We start from the raw sequence: 13673 nt of genomic DNA, 5'->3' as shown, positions 1-13673 counted from the left end.
AGGGGACCGGAAGTGATGTTCTTCATTAGTCAGAGCAGGTGCCGGAAGTGATAATCTTCTAGGCACCAGAACCGGAAGTGATATTCTTCTGGGCGCCGGAATCGGCAGTGACGTCACCTGTTTTAAATCAGACAGGTTTTCCCGCGGTTGGTCTGTAGAGATAACAGAAGAAGGTTTAGTGCACCCCGCCACCCCCTGGCTTGGCCTGGAATTACCTTTGCTTGGTCCATACAACATCTTCCTAGTCGCACGTGTGTGACAGCCTTGAGATTCTTTCAAGTCATGCCCTACTTACAACTCTTTTCAAACAAGACCACGGTCATCTGGTGCATTCCGGCACTTAACCTGGACAGACACCAATCCATTAAAGGGCTTACTTATGAAGACAAACACACACACACACACTTATAAAGATTCAGTTTAGAATCAACCATTCATCTAAATATGGCAGCGAGAAATGATGAAGTCAAACTAATTAATGCGAAAATTGTCAATCAGTTACATGGCAAATTGATTAAATGCGTATCAATAGACTATGCTGAAGCAGTTGGTGGTGATCGTGTGGAAGATGAAAACATCAATTTACAATATCCCATAGAATATCTACAAGCGTTAACACCATCTAGTCTTTCACCGGCCAAATTACTGTTGAAAGAAGGATGTATCGTAATGTTATTGCGTAATTTATGTATGAGTGATGGACTATACAATGGAACAAGATTAGTTGTATTAAAAATTGGTTGATCAATTTTAACAGGCGACAAGAAAGGTAATGTAGTACGTATTCATCCATCCATCCTCTTCCGCTTATCCGAGGTCGGGTCGCGGGGGCAGTAGCTTGAGCAGAGATGCCCAGACTTCCTTCTCCCCGGCCACTTCTTCTAGCTCTTCCGGGAGAATCCCAAGGCGTTCCCAGGCCAACCGAGAAACATAGTCCCTCCAGCGTGTCCTGGGTCTTCCCCGGGACCGCCTCCCGGTTAGACGTGAATGGAACTCCTCACCAGGGAGGCGTATAAATTACTGCGGGCGCCGCACCGATTCACCTGTTGATCTCACGCTCCATTCTTCCGTCACTCGTGAACAAGACCCTGAGATACTTGAACTCCTCCACTTGGGGCAGGATCTCGCTACCAACCCTGAGAGGGCACTCCACCCTTTTCCGGCTGAGGACCATGGTCTCGGATTTGGAGGTGCTGATTCCCATCCCAGCCGCTTCACACTCGGCTGCGAACCGATCTAGAGAGAGCTGAAGATCATGGCCTGATGAAGCAAACAGGACAACATCATCTCTAAAAAGCAGTGACCCAATCCTGAGTCCACCAAACCGGACCCCCTCAACACCCTGGCTGCGTCTAGAAATTCTGTCCATAAAAGTTATGAACAGAATCTGTGACAAAGGGCAGCCCTGGTGGAGTCCAACTCTCACTGGAAATTGGTTCGACTTACTGCCAGCAAAGCGGACCAAGCTCTGGCACTGATCGTACAGGGACCGAACAGCCCTTATCAGGGGGTCCGGTACCCCATACTCTCGGAGTACCCCCCACAGGATTCCCAGAGGGACACAGTCGAATGCCTTTTGCAAGTCCACAAAACACATGTAGACTGGTTGGGCAAACTCCCATGCACCCTCCAGGACCCTGCTAAGGGTGTAGAGCTGGTCCACTGTTCCGCGACCAGGAAGAAAACCACACTGTTTCTCCTGAATCCGAGGCTCGACTATCCGACGGACCCTCCTCTCCAGGACCCCCGAATAGACTTTTCCAGGGAGGCTGAGGAGTGTGATCCCTCTGTAGTTGGAACACACCCTCCGGTCCCCTTTCTTAAAGAGGGGGACCACCACCCCGGTCTGCCAATCCAGAGGCACTGTCCCTGATGTCCATGCGATGTTGTAGAGACGTGTCAACCAAGACAGTCCTACAACATCCAGAGCCTTGAGGAACTCCGGGCATATCTCATCCAACCCCGGGGCCCTGCCACCAAGGAGTTTTTTGACCACCTCGGTGACCTCAGTCCCAGAGATGGGGGAGCCCACCTCTGAGTCCCCAGGCTCTGCTTCCACATTGGAAGGCATGTTAGTGGGATTGAGGAGGTCTTCAAAGTACTCCCCCCACTGACCAACAACGTCCCGAGTCAAGGTCAGCAGTGCACCATCACCACCATATACAGTGTTGACACTGCACTGCTTCCCTCTCCTGAGACGCCGGACAGTGGACCAGAATCTCCTCGAAGCCGTCCGAAAGTCGTTCTCCATGGCCTCCCCAAACTCCTCCCACGCCCGAGTTTTTGCCTCAGCAACCACCGAAGCCGCATTCCGCTTGGCCTGCCGGTACATATCAGCTGCTTCCAGAGTCCCACAGGACAAAAGGGTCCTGTAGGACTCCTTCTTCAGCTTGACGGCATCCCTCACCGCCGGTGTCCACCAACGGGTTCGGGGATTGCCGCCACGGCAGGCACTGACCACCTTACGGCCACAGCTCCGGTCAGCTGCCTCAACACTAGAGGCACGGAACATGGCCCATTCGTACTCAATGTCCCCCACCTCCCTTGGAATGTGGTCGAAGTTCTGCCGGAGGTGGGAGTTGAAGCTACTTCTGACAGGGGGCTCTGCCAGACGTTCCCAGCAGACCCTCACAACATGTTTGGGCCTACCAGGCCTGACCGGCATCCTCCCCGACCATCGAAGCCAACTCACCACCAGGTGGTGATCAGTTGACAGCTCCGCCCCTCTCTTCACCCGAGTGTCCAAGACATGTGGCCGCAAGTCCGATGACACGACCACAAAGTTGATCATCGAACTGAGGCCTAGGGTGTCCTGGTGCCAAGTGCACATTTGAACACCCCTATGCTTGAACATGGTGTTCGTTATGGACAATCCATGACGAGCACAGAAGTCCAATAACAAAACACCGCTCGTGTTCAGATCGGGGGGGTCATTCCTCCCAATGACACCCTTCCAGGTCTCACTGTCATTACCCACGTGAGCATTGAAGTCTCCCAGCAGAACGAGGGAGTCCCCAGAAGGTATGCCCTCTAGCACCCCCTCCAGAGACTCCAAAAAGGGTGGGTACTCCAAACTGCTGTTCGGTGCATACGCACAAACAACAGTTAGGACCGGTCCCCCCACCCGAAGGCGGAGGGAGGCTACTCTCTCGTCTACCGGGGTAAACCCCAATGAACAGGCTTCAAGTCGGGGGGCAATAAGTATACCCAGACAACTCCAGTGGTAGAGAGTCCAGCCCCTCTCAAGGAGATTGGTTCCAGAGTCCAAGCTGTGCGTCGAGGTGAGTCCGACTATATCTAGCCAAAACCTCTCAACCTCGCGCACTAGCTCAGGCTCCTTCCCCTTCAGAGAGGTGACATTCCACGTCCCAAGAGCCAGCTTCTGTAGCCGAGGATTGGACCGCCAAGGTCCCCGCCTTCGGCCACCACCCAACTCACACTGCACCCGACCTCCTTGGCCCCTCCAATAGGTGGTGAGCCCATGGGAAGGGGGACCCATGTTGCCTCTTCGGGCTGTGCCCGGCCAAGCCCCATGGGTGCAGGCCCGGCCACAAGGCGCTCGCCATCAAGCCCCACCTCCAGGCCTGGCTCCAGAGGGGGGCCCCGGTGACCCGCGTCTGGGCAAGGGAAAACGCCGTCCAAAGTTTTCACTCATCATAGGAGGTTGAAACCGCTCTTTGTCTCATCCCTCACCTAGGACCAGTTTGCCTTGGGTGACCCTACCGGGGCATAAAGCCCCGGACAACAGAGCTCCTAGGATCATTGGGACACACAAACCCTTCCACCACGATAAGGTGGCGGTTAAAGGAGGGGGTAGTACATATTCCGCAAATGATATTAGACACAAAAGGAGATCTTGATATGCCATTCGCATTAAAATCTTTACAGTTTCTAGTGAGAATAGCTTTTGCTATGACAATTAACAAATCACAGGGACAAACATTCGAAAAAGTCGGTTTATTTATTAGAGAGAAAGAAATCATATTCACTCACGAGCAGTTATACATTACATTGTCACAATGTAAATTCAAACAATGAATCAAAATTGAATGTGATCTTAAAGAAAAGTTAATTCCAAATATTGTTTTAACTGAAGTTTTAAAGTAAAAGTGAAAATAATGCATATGTAATTCCCGTTAAAATAACAATCTATTTAAATTGTATATCCGGTTAACCAAACCCAGGGGTTGATAAGTGAAGTGAGCAGGTGGCAGAGCCCCCTAGTAATACTATAATTACTGTATGCTCTACTACATACAGCTCCAACTCACTTACCTTATTTTTGATACTTCTAGCATTAAGGCAATCTATTTTTAATGTGTTACTCCTTCTACATTTAAATGTTTGCTTAGAATTTACATTACTACGCATTTTTATTTCTACACCATTGTTTGTTCCTCCATGTATAGATCTAAACCTGGCCTGTCCTAAACTCCCTGCCCCCCCCCCCTCCCCCATTCCCTAGTTTATACAATCCTCGACTAGCTTACTCATACGTCTCCCCAATACATTGGTGCCCATATAGTTCAGATATAACCCGTCACGGTGGAACAGGTCCCATCTGTTCCAAAAGAAATCCCAATGCCCCTTAAACTTTCTACCCTGCACCAAGATTTCAGCCACACGTTAAGCCTTCTAATCTCCTCAATATTACCTGGACTTGTGCGTGGCACAGGCAGAACTTCAGAGAAGACTACCTTGTCAGTTCTGCTCCTCAGCTTGGCACCTAAATCTTTAAAGTTGGATTGCGGAACTGACAGACTACCCTTATGTATGTCATTTGTTCCAACATGGACAATAACAAATGGATCCATCCACGCTCTGGCCAAGAGCCTATCCACCCTTCCAGGGAGGTCCCCCACCTGTGCACCCGGAAGGCAACTTTTGTGGACTTGTGAGAGTCTCTGTCTCTGGAGCACACCTGTGTTTCAATCCACCTAATGATTGAGTCCCCAACTATCACTACCTCTCTCTTTCTGGGAACTGGTTTTGGGGTGGCCCGTTGGGGCTCCTGATCCCTGCCTACCACCTCAGAATCATTTGAGACACCATCCAGCTCCGCAAGGAAGTGATAACGGTTTGACTCTTCTAATTCTGGAGTTAATGCCCCCGGACAGTGTACACCATTTACCTTATGCCTTGTGACCATAACCCACCTATTTCTACCTGTCTGGTCTGGAATCTCCAGACACCTTGGGGGTGCACACTACCTCTCTAAAGGACACCTGGGCCAGGTCTACCAATTCTCTTCTACAACGCAGGTCAGCCAACTCCTCCTCCAGTTCAGCGACCCTGAGCTCAAGGCACTGGATCAGCTGGCATCTCCAAGTCCAGGATCCAACAGGATCTGCATTGCACTGGCCTCATTATTAAAATTTGATTTATGATTAGTAAAACTGCCTTAACTTTTTTTTTCTTTAAATTAAATGATTTAACTAGAATGGTAAGAACTGCTACAGATATTTTACACCTTGTCCACTTAAACTCCTGTACTATTCTCCCTCTCATCTGCCTATTATTTGTCCTTCTAGGAGGTTAACTTTACTTTTCTGTCTCTTCTCCTAACTTTGCGCCCCTCTTATTCCTTACTTAAAAGCTCTCCACTCTCACTGTGTGTATTCACCTGTATTAATGAACCCTTACGCTATTGCCCGCTTAACTGTTCTACCTCTGGACCGCTAAGAATTGTTCAATCTAAAACAAACAAATAAAACTTTACTACCTTATCTGCTCCTACAGCCCCTTGTGTCTGATCGGCATCTTAACACTGGCCGCTTACCTACGCATGGCTGAGCCTTCCCCTTTACTGCTTTGAAGTCAGCCGCAGCCTTTTTTCTTTTCTTTTAAACTAAGGCATCACTGTTTCGATGCAGTTATTTGCTTACAAATGCCGATATCAGCTACTGCTGCTTTCTACCATACCTTCTCGATGCTAGTTCAGATACAGATAACAAGAACAAGTACAAGTAACTTTTCCAAGTGCACCTCCAAACACCTCTTTGCTCTTATGTGGGCAAAAAAAGTAAAAAAAAAAAACCCTTCTAAAGGGAAAAAAACTTTAAAAATTCCCACATGGTTCCTTAGCAGCAACCAAAACCCAAGTTTTTAAGAGCAAAATGTATTTTTTACTTAATTCTCACACCACAGAAAACACCAAAAACTCTCAGCTGCCACTAGTGTTTGCAAAATATACGTCAGCACACCCCAAGCATCGTTAGCACGCCTCCATTCAATGGGCCAGTAGTTTAGAGTCGAAGTGGGAACGAGTATCATGACCAAGTCCCCAGGGCGAAACTCCTATAGGGTTGTCCCACGGTTGGAAGAACAGGCCTGTGCTGCTTGAGCCTTTTCCATGTGCTCCTTTAGAATTAGTATTTAGAATTTTCTCCGATCTGTAGCGTACCTGCATGTTATATTCCAATATATTTGTAGATGAGAGGGCATTCTCCTGCCAGACTTCTTTTAGGATGTCCAATAACCCCAGGGGCTGACATCCATACAAGAGTTCAAAAAAGGCAGAAGCCCATGGAGGGCTGTGGTACCTCCCAATAGGCAAATAGTACAAGGGGAAGTTATTGATATTTTACCCTTAGTTAAGCCCTTAGACTGCCTTCCAAGTGCACGTGTGTGACAATTTATATACTTATATATTCACGGCATTCGAAGTCTGCGTCACAATCTGATTGTATGGGTGGTTACCTACCAGGTAACGCTTGTGGTTGGCCAGCAATCTGCTGGCCCTCAGTTTGTGAGGAGCAGAAATAGTTTACTGTCAAATAAATGCAAAGAGTACACGACACGTGTTTCGCCCTCATTCTGGGCTCATCAGGTGTACACACTCCGCTGCACTCCCTCTCGGGAATCGAACCTCGGACGTCAGCGCCAGAGGCGCTGCCCCTAACGTTGCGCCACGGCGTGTGGTTCGTTTATTTGACAGCACGTAGATCGGGGTAATTACATTCACGGCATTCGAAGTCTGTGTCACAATCTGATTGTATAAGCAGTACCACGATGGGACACAAGTGGGTGCTCATGCTAATGGTTTCCCCCTTGCAACTCACAGCCCCAAGAATCCACTAGGAGAGGGCAACCGACTCGACCACACTTCTGGTCAGGGCTCTACAAAAACCCAACAGTCACCACAGAAAATGTTTGGTTTTTGGACCTGAACTTGGTCTGGAGCAATCTCCTTCACAAAACCTGACCCTTCATAATAGGAAACCGTTTTTGATTGTCGAGCTGGCCAAGGTGCTGTGATTTTCTTTATTAATGCCATTGTTTGCTATTCTGTAATTAAACAGGGACACCCAGTTGGTGCCCCAACATTTCAAAGTTGCTCATGAAATTCTATCCATCTGGTCAAAATATTAGATATAATGTATATATCTCTCTATTGTAATAAAAAAATCCTGGGACAAGACGAGACTTTTTAGCCTGGGAAGAGACATGACTTTTTCAGAGAGATACTTTCACATCCTGGAAGATATGACTTTGTGCCAGGAGATTTAACCACGCCCGGGGACAAACAGTAAATGACAAAGTAGAACATCGTAAAGAATTCAAAAATGTTGGCGCGATACACATGCAGAGCAGGTTCGAGATAATGAAAGTACTGAAATTCAAAAGTCTCCAAAAAATTATACTGAAGATCGCATTAGCACAAACAAACGGAGATTATTACTTGATGAAATAATGGAACAGCGAAAAGATGTTGAATATCCACATACTCGAGCTGCAGAGATGCAAAGTGGCTGGCGCATAGCACAGGCTAGAGAGTTGGCGAGCGAAGCAAGCAAGAGGCAAAGCCCCTTAGTGTATATAAATAAAATTTCTGTCTGTTACATTATCACATGAAAAGCACCACACCTATTTCTACAACAATTTTTATTTATTTCTGGTATGGTGTGCTTTGAATATATGATAAACAATTTTACATTTTCTATATATAAATAACTATAAAAAACAAAAAGATGGAGACTACTATTAAAAAAATTATCAGTTCCACTGGACCTTTGTGCTTTTTAACCTCTATCTCCAGAACACATTATGATATTACATGGTTTTTACTTCAGGAGGATTAATAAACAAATGCATAGCAAAACAGAACCAATTTCAAGTGTTTATGCTGACTACAATTATTACTGAGAATTTCAAAATTTGGATCAATAATCCACTCCCTCTTTACTGAATGTTCATTTTATGACAAACAAAAATGTTCTATTTAATTTTTTCTACAGCAATTAATAATTGAGAAAGTTCTGTGCTTGAGCTGTAGTAACAAAAGTCTTTTGTGATGGTGAAGCAATGTTCAGTGAAGACGAGAGCATGTGTGCTACTTGATTCTCATTAGTCTTTCATATTGTTTGAACTGGATGTTATGACCTTGGTGCATTCTATACATTCTATAACTAATTTCAATTTTATTACTGAACTATTGAGAGAATTATTATTACTTTTCTACAAATTTTTCTTTGCTCCAAAATTCCTTCTTTTCATCTAAATCTTACACTTAATTTCATGGTAAAATTTAAAAGGGCTTAGTAAGCTCAAAAGCACTAGCTGCCAAATAATGCTAAACAAAGTACATGTCCTTCTGCCACGATGAGGAGATAATAAGTGTCACATCTGCTTTTTATTCATTTTCCAAAAATAACATACATTTCATATCAATTAAAAAACTGCATACATGTTGCCAACTCAATTATACAGTATGTTAAAGGTGGGATGACCAGTTTCTATAAATAATACATAATATATATAAATAATTTAATATAATTACATTTCCATTATTAACACAGATATTGTGTCACCATGAGAATACAATGCCTTGTTCTATATTATCAAACAATTTCAAACAATATCTTAACCATACATTTAAGCAACAGAAAAGAAAGTCATAAAGTATAAACAATCTGTGGTCATACAGACACACATATAAACACACATTCAACTTAAGTATAAAATAATTGGTCAAAGGAAGGCGCATGATGAGATGTCTGGCATACGTTTTCCAGAATTTTTTTTTTAATTACAATTTTTCAAGTCAAATAATTCAGTTTTGGTTTTCACATTACTTGCTGAATTAGTTATAAAGGGTCCAATATGAAGCATTGTTCCTGATGAACAAAAATCTTTTGCAATAATCTGTCTCGGTTGTATTAGTATTTTTATCCATCCATCCATTTTCCAACCCGCTGAATCTGAACACAGGGTCATGGGGGTCTGCTAGAGCCAATCCCACCCAACACAGGGCAGGAACCAATCCCGGGCAGGGTGCCAACCCACCGCAGGATACACACAAACACACCAAGCACACACAAGGGCCAATTTAGAATCACCAATCCACCTAACCTGCATGTCTTTGGACTGTGGGATAAAACCCACGCAGACACAGGGAGAACATGCAAACTCCACGCAGGGAGGACCCGGGAAGTGAACCCCGGTCTCCTAACTGCGAGGCAGCAGCGCTACCACTGCGCCACCGTGCCACCCCTAGTATTTTTTATCTTAATGCAAAATGCTTAATAAGGCAAAATGTGAATTTCTTGAAATCTAAAGTAATTCTCCAGAATTCTTTTCTTTTTTTAAATTATGGTTTTACAAGTCAAGTTATGTTGCTTTGTATTTACATTAATTGATTAATTGGTAATAAAGAGACTAATATCAAGCAGAGTTCCTGATAAACCAAAATCTGTTGCAATGATATGTCTCAGTTCTTTTTGTATATTGTCTTAGTTCAGAATGATTAATAATGTAATTAGGGAGTTTCTTTTTTCTAAAATTACATCCAGCAAGTTGAGTAAATAAATAAATTGATAAATATATTGTGTATTCCCTTTGCATTTCAGTGGAACAACTTTTACGTGATCTTTACCAAACATGAATGTAAATAAGAATTGAGACACCTTTGGGAAATGTCATTTTACTTTATGGGGACATTTACAAAGACTGTTGCCAGTCAGTTTATAAAGTAAAGCAGGGTGACTTCTGATTTAAATGTCTTGTTACTTACCTACCATATTTGTATTTAACACACTTTTAAGAAAAGAAAAGTTGTAAGTTGTCTGAATGGCACATTAATGTGGCATTAATGTCGGTATTAATGATATAGCTCTTAAATAGCTAATGTCCTCTTCTTCTTCTTTCGGCTGCTCTCACCACATCCATAAACTTTCTCTTAAGCCTCCCTCTTTTCCTCTTTGGCAGCTCTATCCTTAGCATCCTTCTCCCAATATACTCAGCATCTCTACTCTGCACATGTCCAAACCAACACAATCTCGCCTCTCTGACTTTGTCTCCAAACCGTCCAACTTGAGCTGACCCTCTGATGTACTCATTTCTAATCCTATCCATCCTCGTCACACCCAATGCAAATTTTAGCATCTTTAACTCTGCCACCTCCAGCTCTGTCTCCTGCTTTCTGGTCAACGCCACCGTCTCCAACCCATATAACATAGCTGGTCTCACTACTGTCCTTTAGACCTTCCATTTCACTCTTGCTGATATCCGTCTGTCATAAATTCTCCTGACACTCTTCTCCATCCATTTCACCCTGCCTGCTCCCTCTTTTTCACCTGTCTTCCACAATTCCCATTACTCTGTACTGTTGATCCCAAGTATTTAAACTCATCCACCAACTCTACTCCTTGCATCCTCACCATTCCACTGACATCCCTCTCATTTACACACATGTATTCTGTCTTGTTCCTACTGACCTTCATTCCTCGCCTCTCTAGAGCATATCTCCACCTCTCCAGGGTTTCCTCAACCTGCTCCCTACTATTGCTACAGATCACAGTGTCATCAGCAAACATCATAGTCCACGGGGTCTCCTGTCTAATCTCGTCTGTAAACCTGTCCATCATCATTGCAAATAAGAAAGGACTCAGAGACAATCCCCGATGTAATCCCACCTCCAACTTGAGTGCATCCGTCACTCCTACCGGAAACCTTACCATTGTCACACTTCCCTTGTACATATCCTGTACAACTCTTACGTACTTCTCTGCCACTCCTAACTTCCTCATACAATACCACAGCTCCTCTCGAGGCACCCTGTCATATGCTTTCTCTAGATCCACAAAGATGGATTCTCCCTCCTTAGTGTCCAACCTTTCATACAGCTCATCATACGCCTTTTCATTAGCCTTTGCCACTTCTCTCTTCACCTTGTGCCTTACCTCCTTGTACTCTTGTCTACTTTCTGCATCTCTCTGACTATCCCACTTCTTCTTTGCCATCATCTTCCTCTGTATACTCTCCTGTATTTCCTCATTTCACCACTAGGTTTCCTTTTCCTCCTTCCTCTTTCCAGATGTCACACCAAGCACCCTTCTTGCTGTCACCCTTACTACATCTGCTGTAGTTTCCCAGCTGTCTGGTAATTCTTCACTACCACTCAGTGCCTGTTTCACCTCCTCCCTAAACTCAACCTTGCAGTCTTCCTTTTTCAAGTTCCACCATTTGATCCTTGGCTCTGCCCTCACTCTCTTCCTCTTCTTGATCTCCAACGTCATCCTACAGACCACCAATCTATGCTGCTTAACTATATTTTCCCTTGCCACCACTTTGCAGTCTTCAAACTCCTTCAGATCAACTCTTCTGCATAGGATGTAATCTACCTGTGTGCATCTTCCTCCACTCTTGTACGTAACCCTATGTTCCTCCCTCTTTTTAAAATACGTATTCACCACAGCCATGTCCATCCTTTTGGTAAAATCCATTATGATCTGACCTTCTTCATTCCTCTCCTTAACACCATACCTACCCATCACCTCCTCGTCTCCTCTGTTCCCTTCATCAACATGTCCACTGAAATCCGCTCCAATCACCACTTTCTGTCCCTTGGGTACTCTGTTCATCACTTCATCCAACTCACTCCAAAAATCTTCTTTCTCCTCCATCGCACACCCAACTTGCGGGGCATATGCACTAACAACATTCATCATCACACCTCCAATTTCCAGCTTCATAATCATTACTCTGTCTGACACTCTTTTCACCTCCAAAACACTCTTGACATACTGTTCCTTCAGAATAACCCCTACCCCATTTCTCATCCCATCCACACCATGATAGAACAATTTGAATCCACCTCTGATCCACATGACCTTACTCCCCTTCCATTTAGTCTCTTGCATGCACAATGTATCAACCTTCCTTCTCTCTATCATATCTGCTAACTCTCTCCCCTTACCAGTCATACTGCCAACATTCAAAGTTCCTACCCTCAGTTCCACTCTCTTTACTTTCCTCCTGCCTCTGGACACGTCTCCCCCCTCTTCTTCTCCTTCTTCTTCTTTGGCCAACAGTAGCCCAATTTCCGCCAGCACCTTGTTGTCTAACAGTACTGGTGGCGGTCGTTGTTAACCCGGGGCTCGACCGATCCAGTATGGAAATCTGTATTGTTGTCCGCATATCGATTTGGCAAAATTTTTACACCGGATGCCCTTCCTGACATAACCATCCCCATTCATTTGGGCTTGGGACCGGCACGAAGAAACACACTGGCTTGTGCATCCCCTGTGGCCGGGTTGTACTCCAGCTAATGTATCACTTATATATTTAGAATATCTGCTAATGATAAGTTTACCAGCAGATTTTCTAAAATAAATTTTCTGCCACCAAATCCTACATAATCTACATTATATGCTAGGGAGTTAAAACTATATGTTGTTCTTTTATTTTAGGAGCTATGCTGTTTTAATTGAAATTAATGATTTTTTTTTTCTTACAGTGACTGGTCAGGTTCTTCGATGTGATGCAATTGTTAACCTTATCAATGAAATTCAAATCATTTCAACAACTCGAGAGCTTTTTCTTGAGGATTCTCCCTTGGAGTTCAAAATACATGCTTTTGATTCTGAGGGTTTGTAGGCTTCTTTTCACTGTGTAGTTTTGCCATTAATTTCAAACTGAAACTATCATTTATATGGAATGTTTGTGTTTTGCTTTAACAATTTTTTACATTTATACAGCAGTCTTGAACTTGACAACAGAAAAATGTCTATATAATGAGACATTGTAAATTACATTAAGTCAGCTTTGATTTTCCATCTGACAGACTGTCCATGTCATTATCATTGTCAGTACTATGACTGCTATTGGTGCCAAGCATACTAACGCTGCCCAGATGCTCTCCCATGCATGAACAATGAAATGTCAACAACCCTTTATTTGCCTGGTGAAATGGGACCCATTGGAAAGTGTAGAAAGAACTTGAAAAAATATTCCTGAAATGCAGCAACATAATAATTTAATATATAAATCTTAGGAATTATGCCCACGATCTGTGGGGACAGGAGGTGAAGCAGGGTAAGTTTGGTGGATGGCAGCTGTCTCTCACCCATCTAAGAAAGTCAAGGGCCTCGACATCAGGACTGAAAGCACTATGGCCATGTGTAATCAGAACAGAAATCAGTTAAACACTTATTATTTATTATACTGATGATTTTAAGAGTCTCTGCAGTCTCTGGGCTGGGCTGGGCAGGTCATTAATATCTTTGTTATGCATGCTGATGTTAGTTTTAGCATTATCTGCTGCCAGATTGTGTATTTCCTGCAAATGACTCAACAAAGGATACATAACTGTCTTTGTATCTGGTAAAGTGGTATAAAAGAAGATGTGTTTCACATGAGTAGTAGTATGTGAGTAGTACATCTGCAGAGCATAC

General features: G+C 44.1%; 1 protein-coding gene across 1 annotated transcript in view; it reads left to right on the top strand.

The window, feature by feature from the left end:
* Positions 1 to 13673, top strand: part of LOC114668435 (nuclear pore membrane glycoprotein 210-like) — a 367033-nt gene that overhangs the window by 62106 nt on the left and 291254 nt on the right. The window contains 1 exon segment of the mRNA XM_051921542.1: positions 12737 to 12868. Coding sequence (XP_051777502.1) covers positions 12737 to 12868 — 132 coding nt within the window.

This window comes from Erpetoichthys calabaricus, chromosome 18 (genome assembly GCF_900747795.2).
Source record: "Erpetoichthys calabaricus chromosome 18, fErpCal1.3, whole genome shotgun sequence".
In the NCBI taxonomy this organism is placed as follows: Eukaryota; Metazoa; Chordata; class Cladistia; order Polypteriformes; family Polypteridae; genus Erpetoichthys; species Erpetoichthys calabaricus.
Note: the sequence above shows the minus strand (reverse complement) of the source record. Positions and strands in the feature narration are given on the sequence as shown.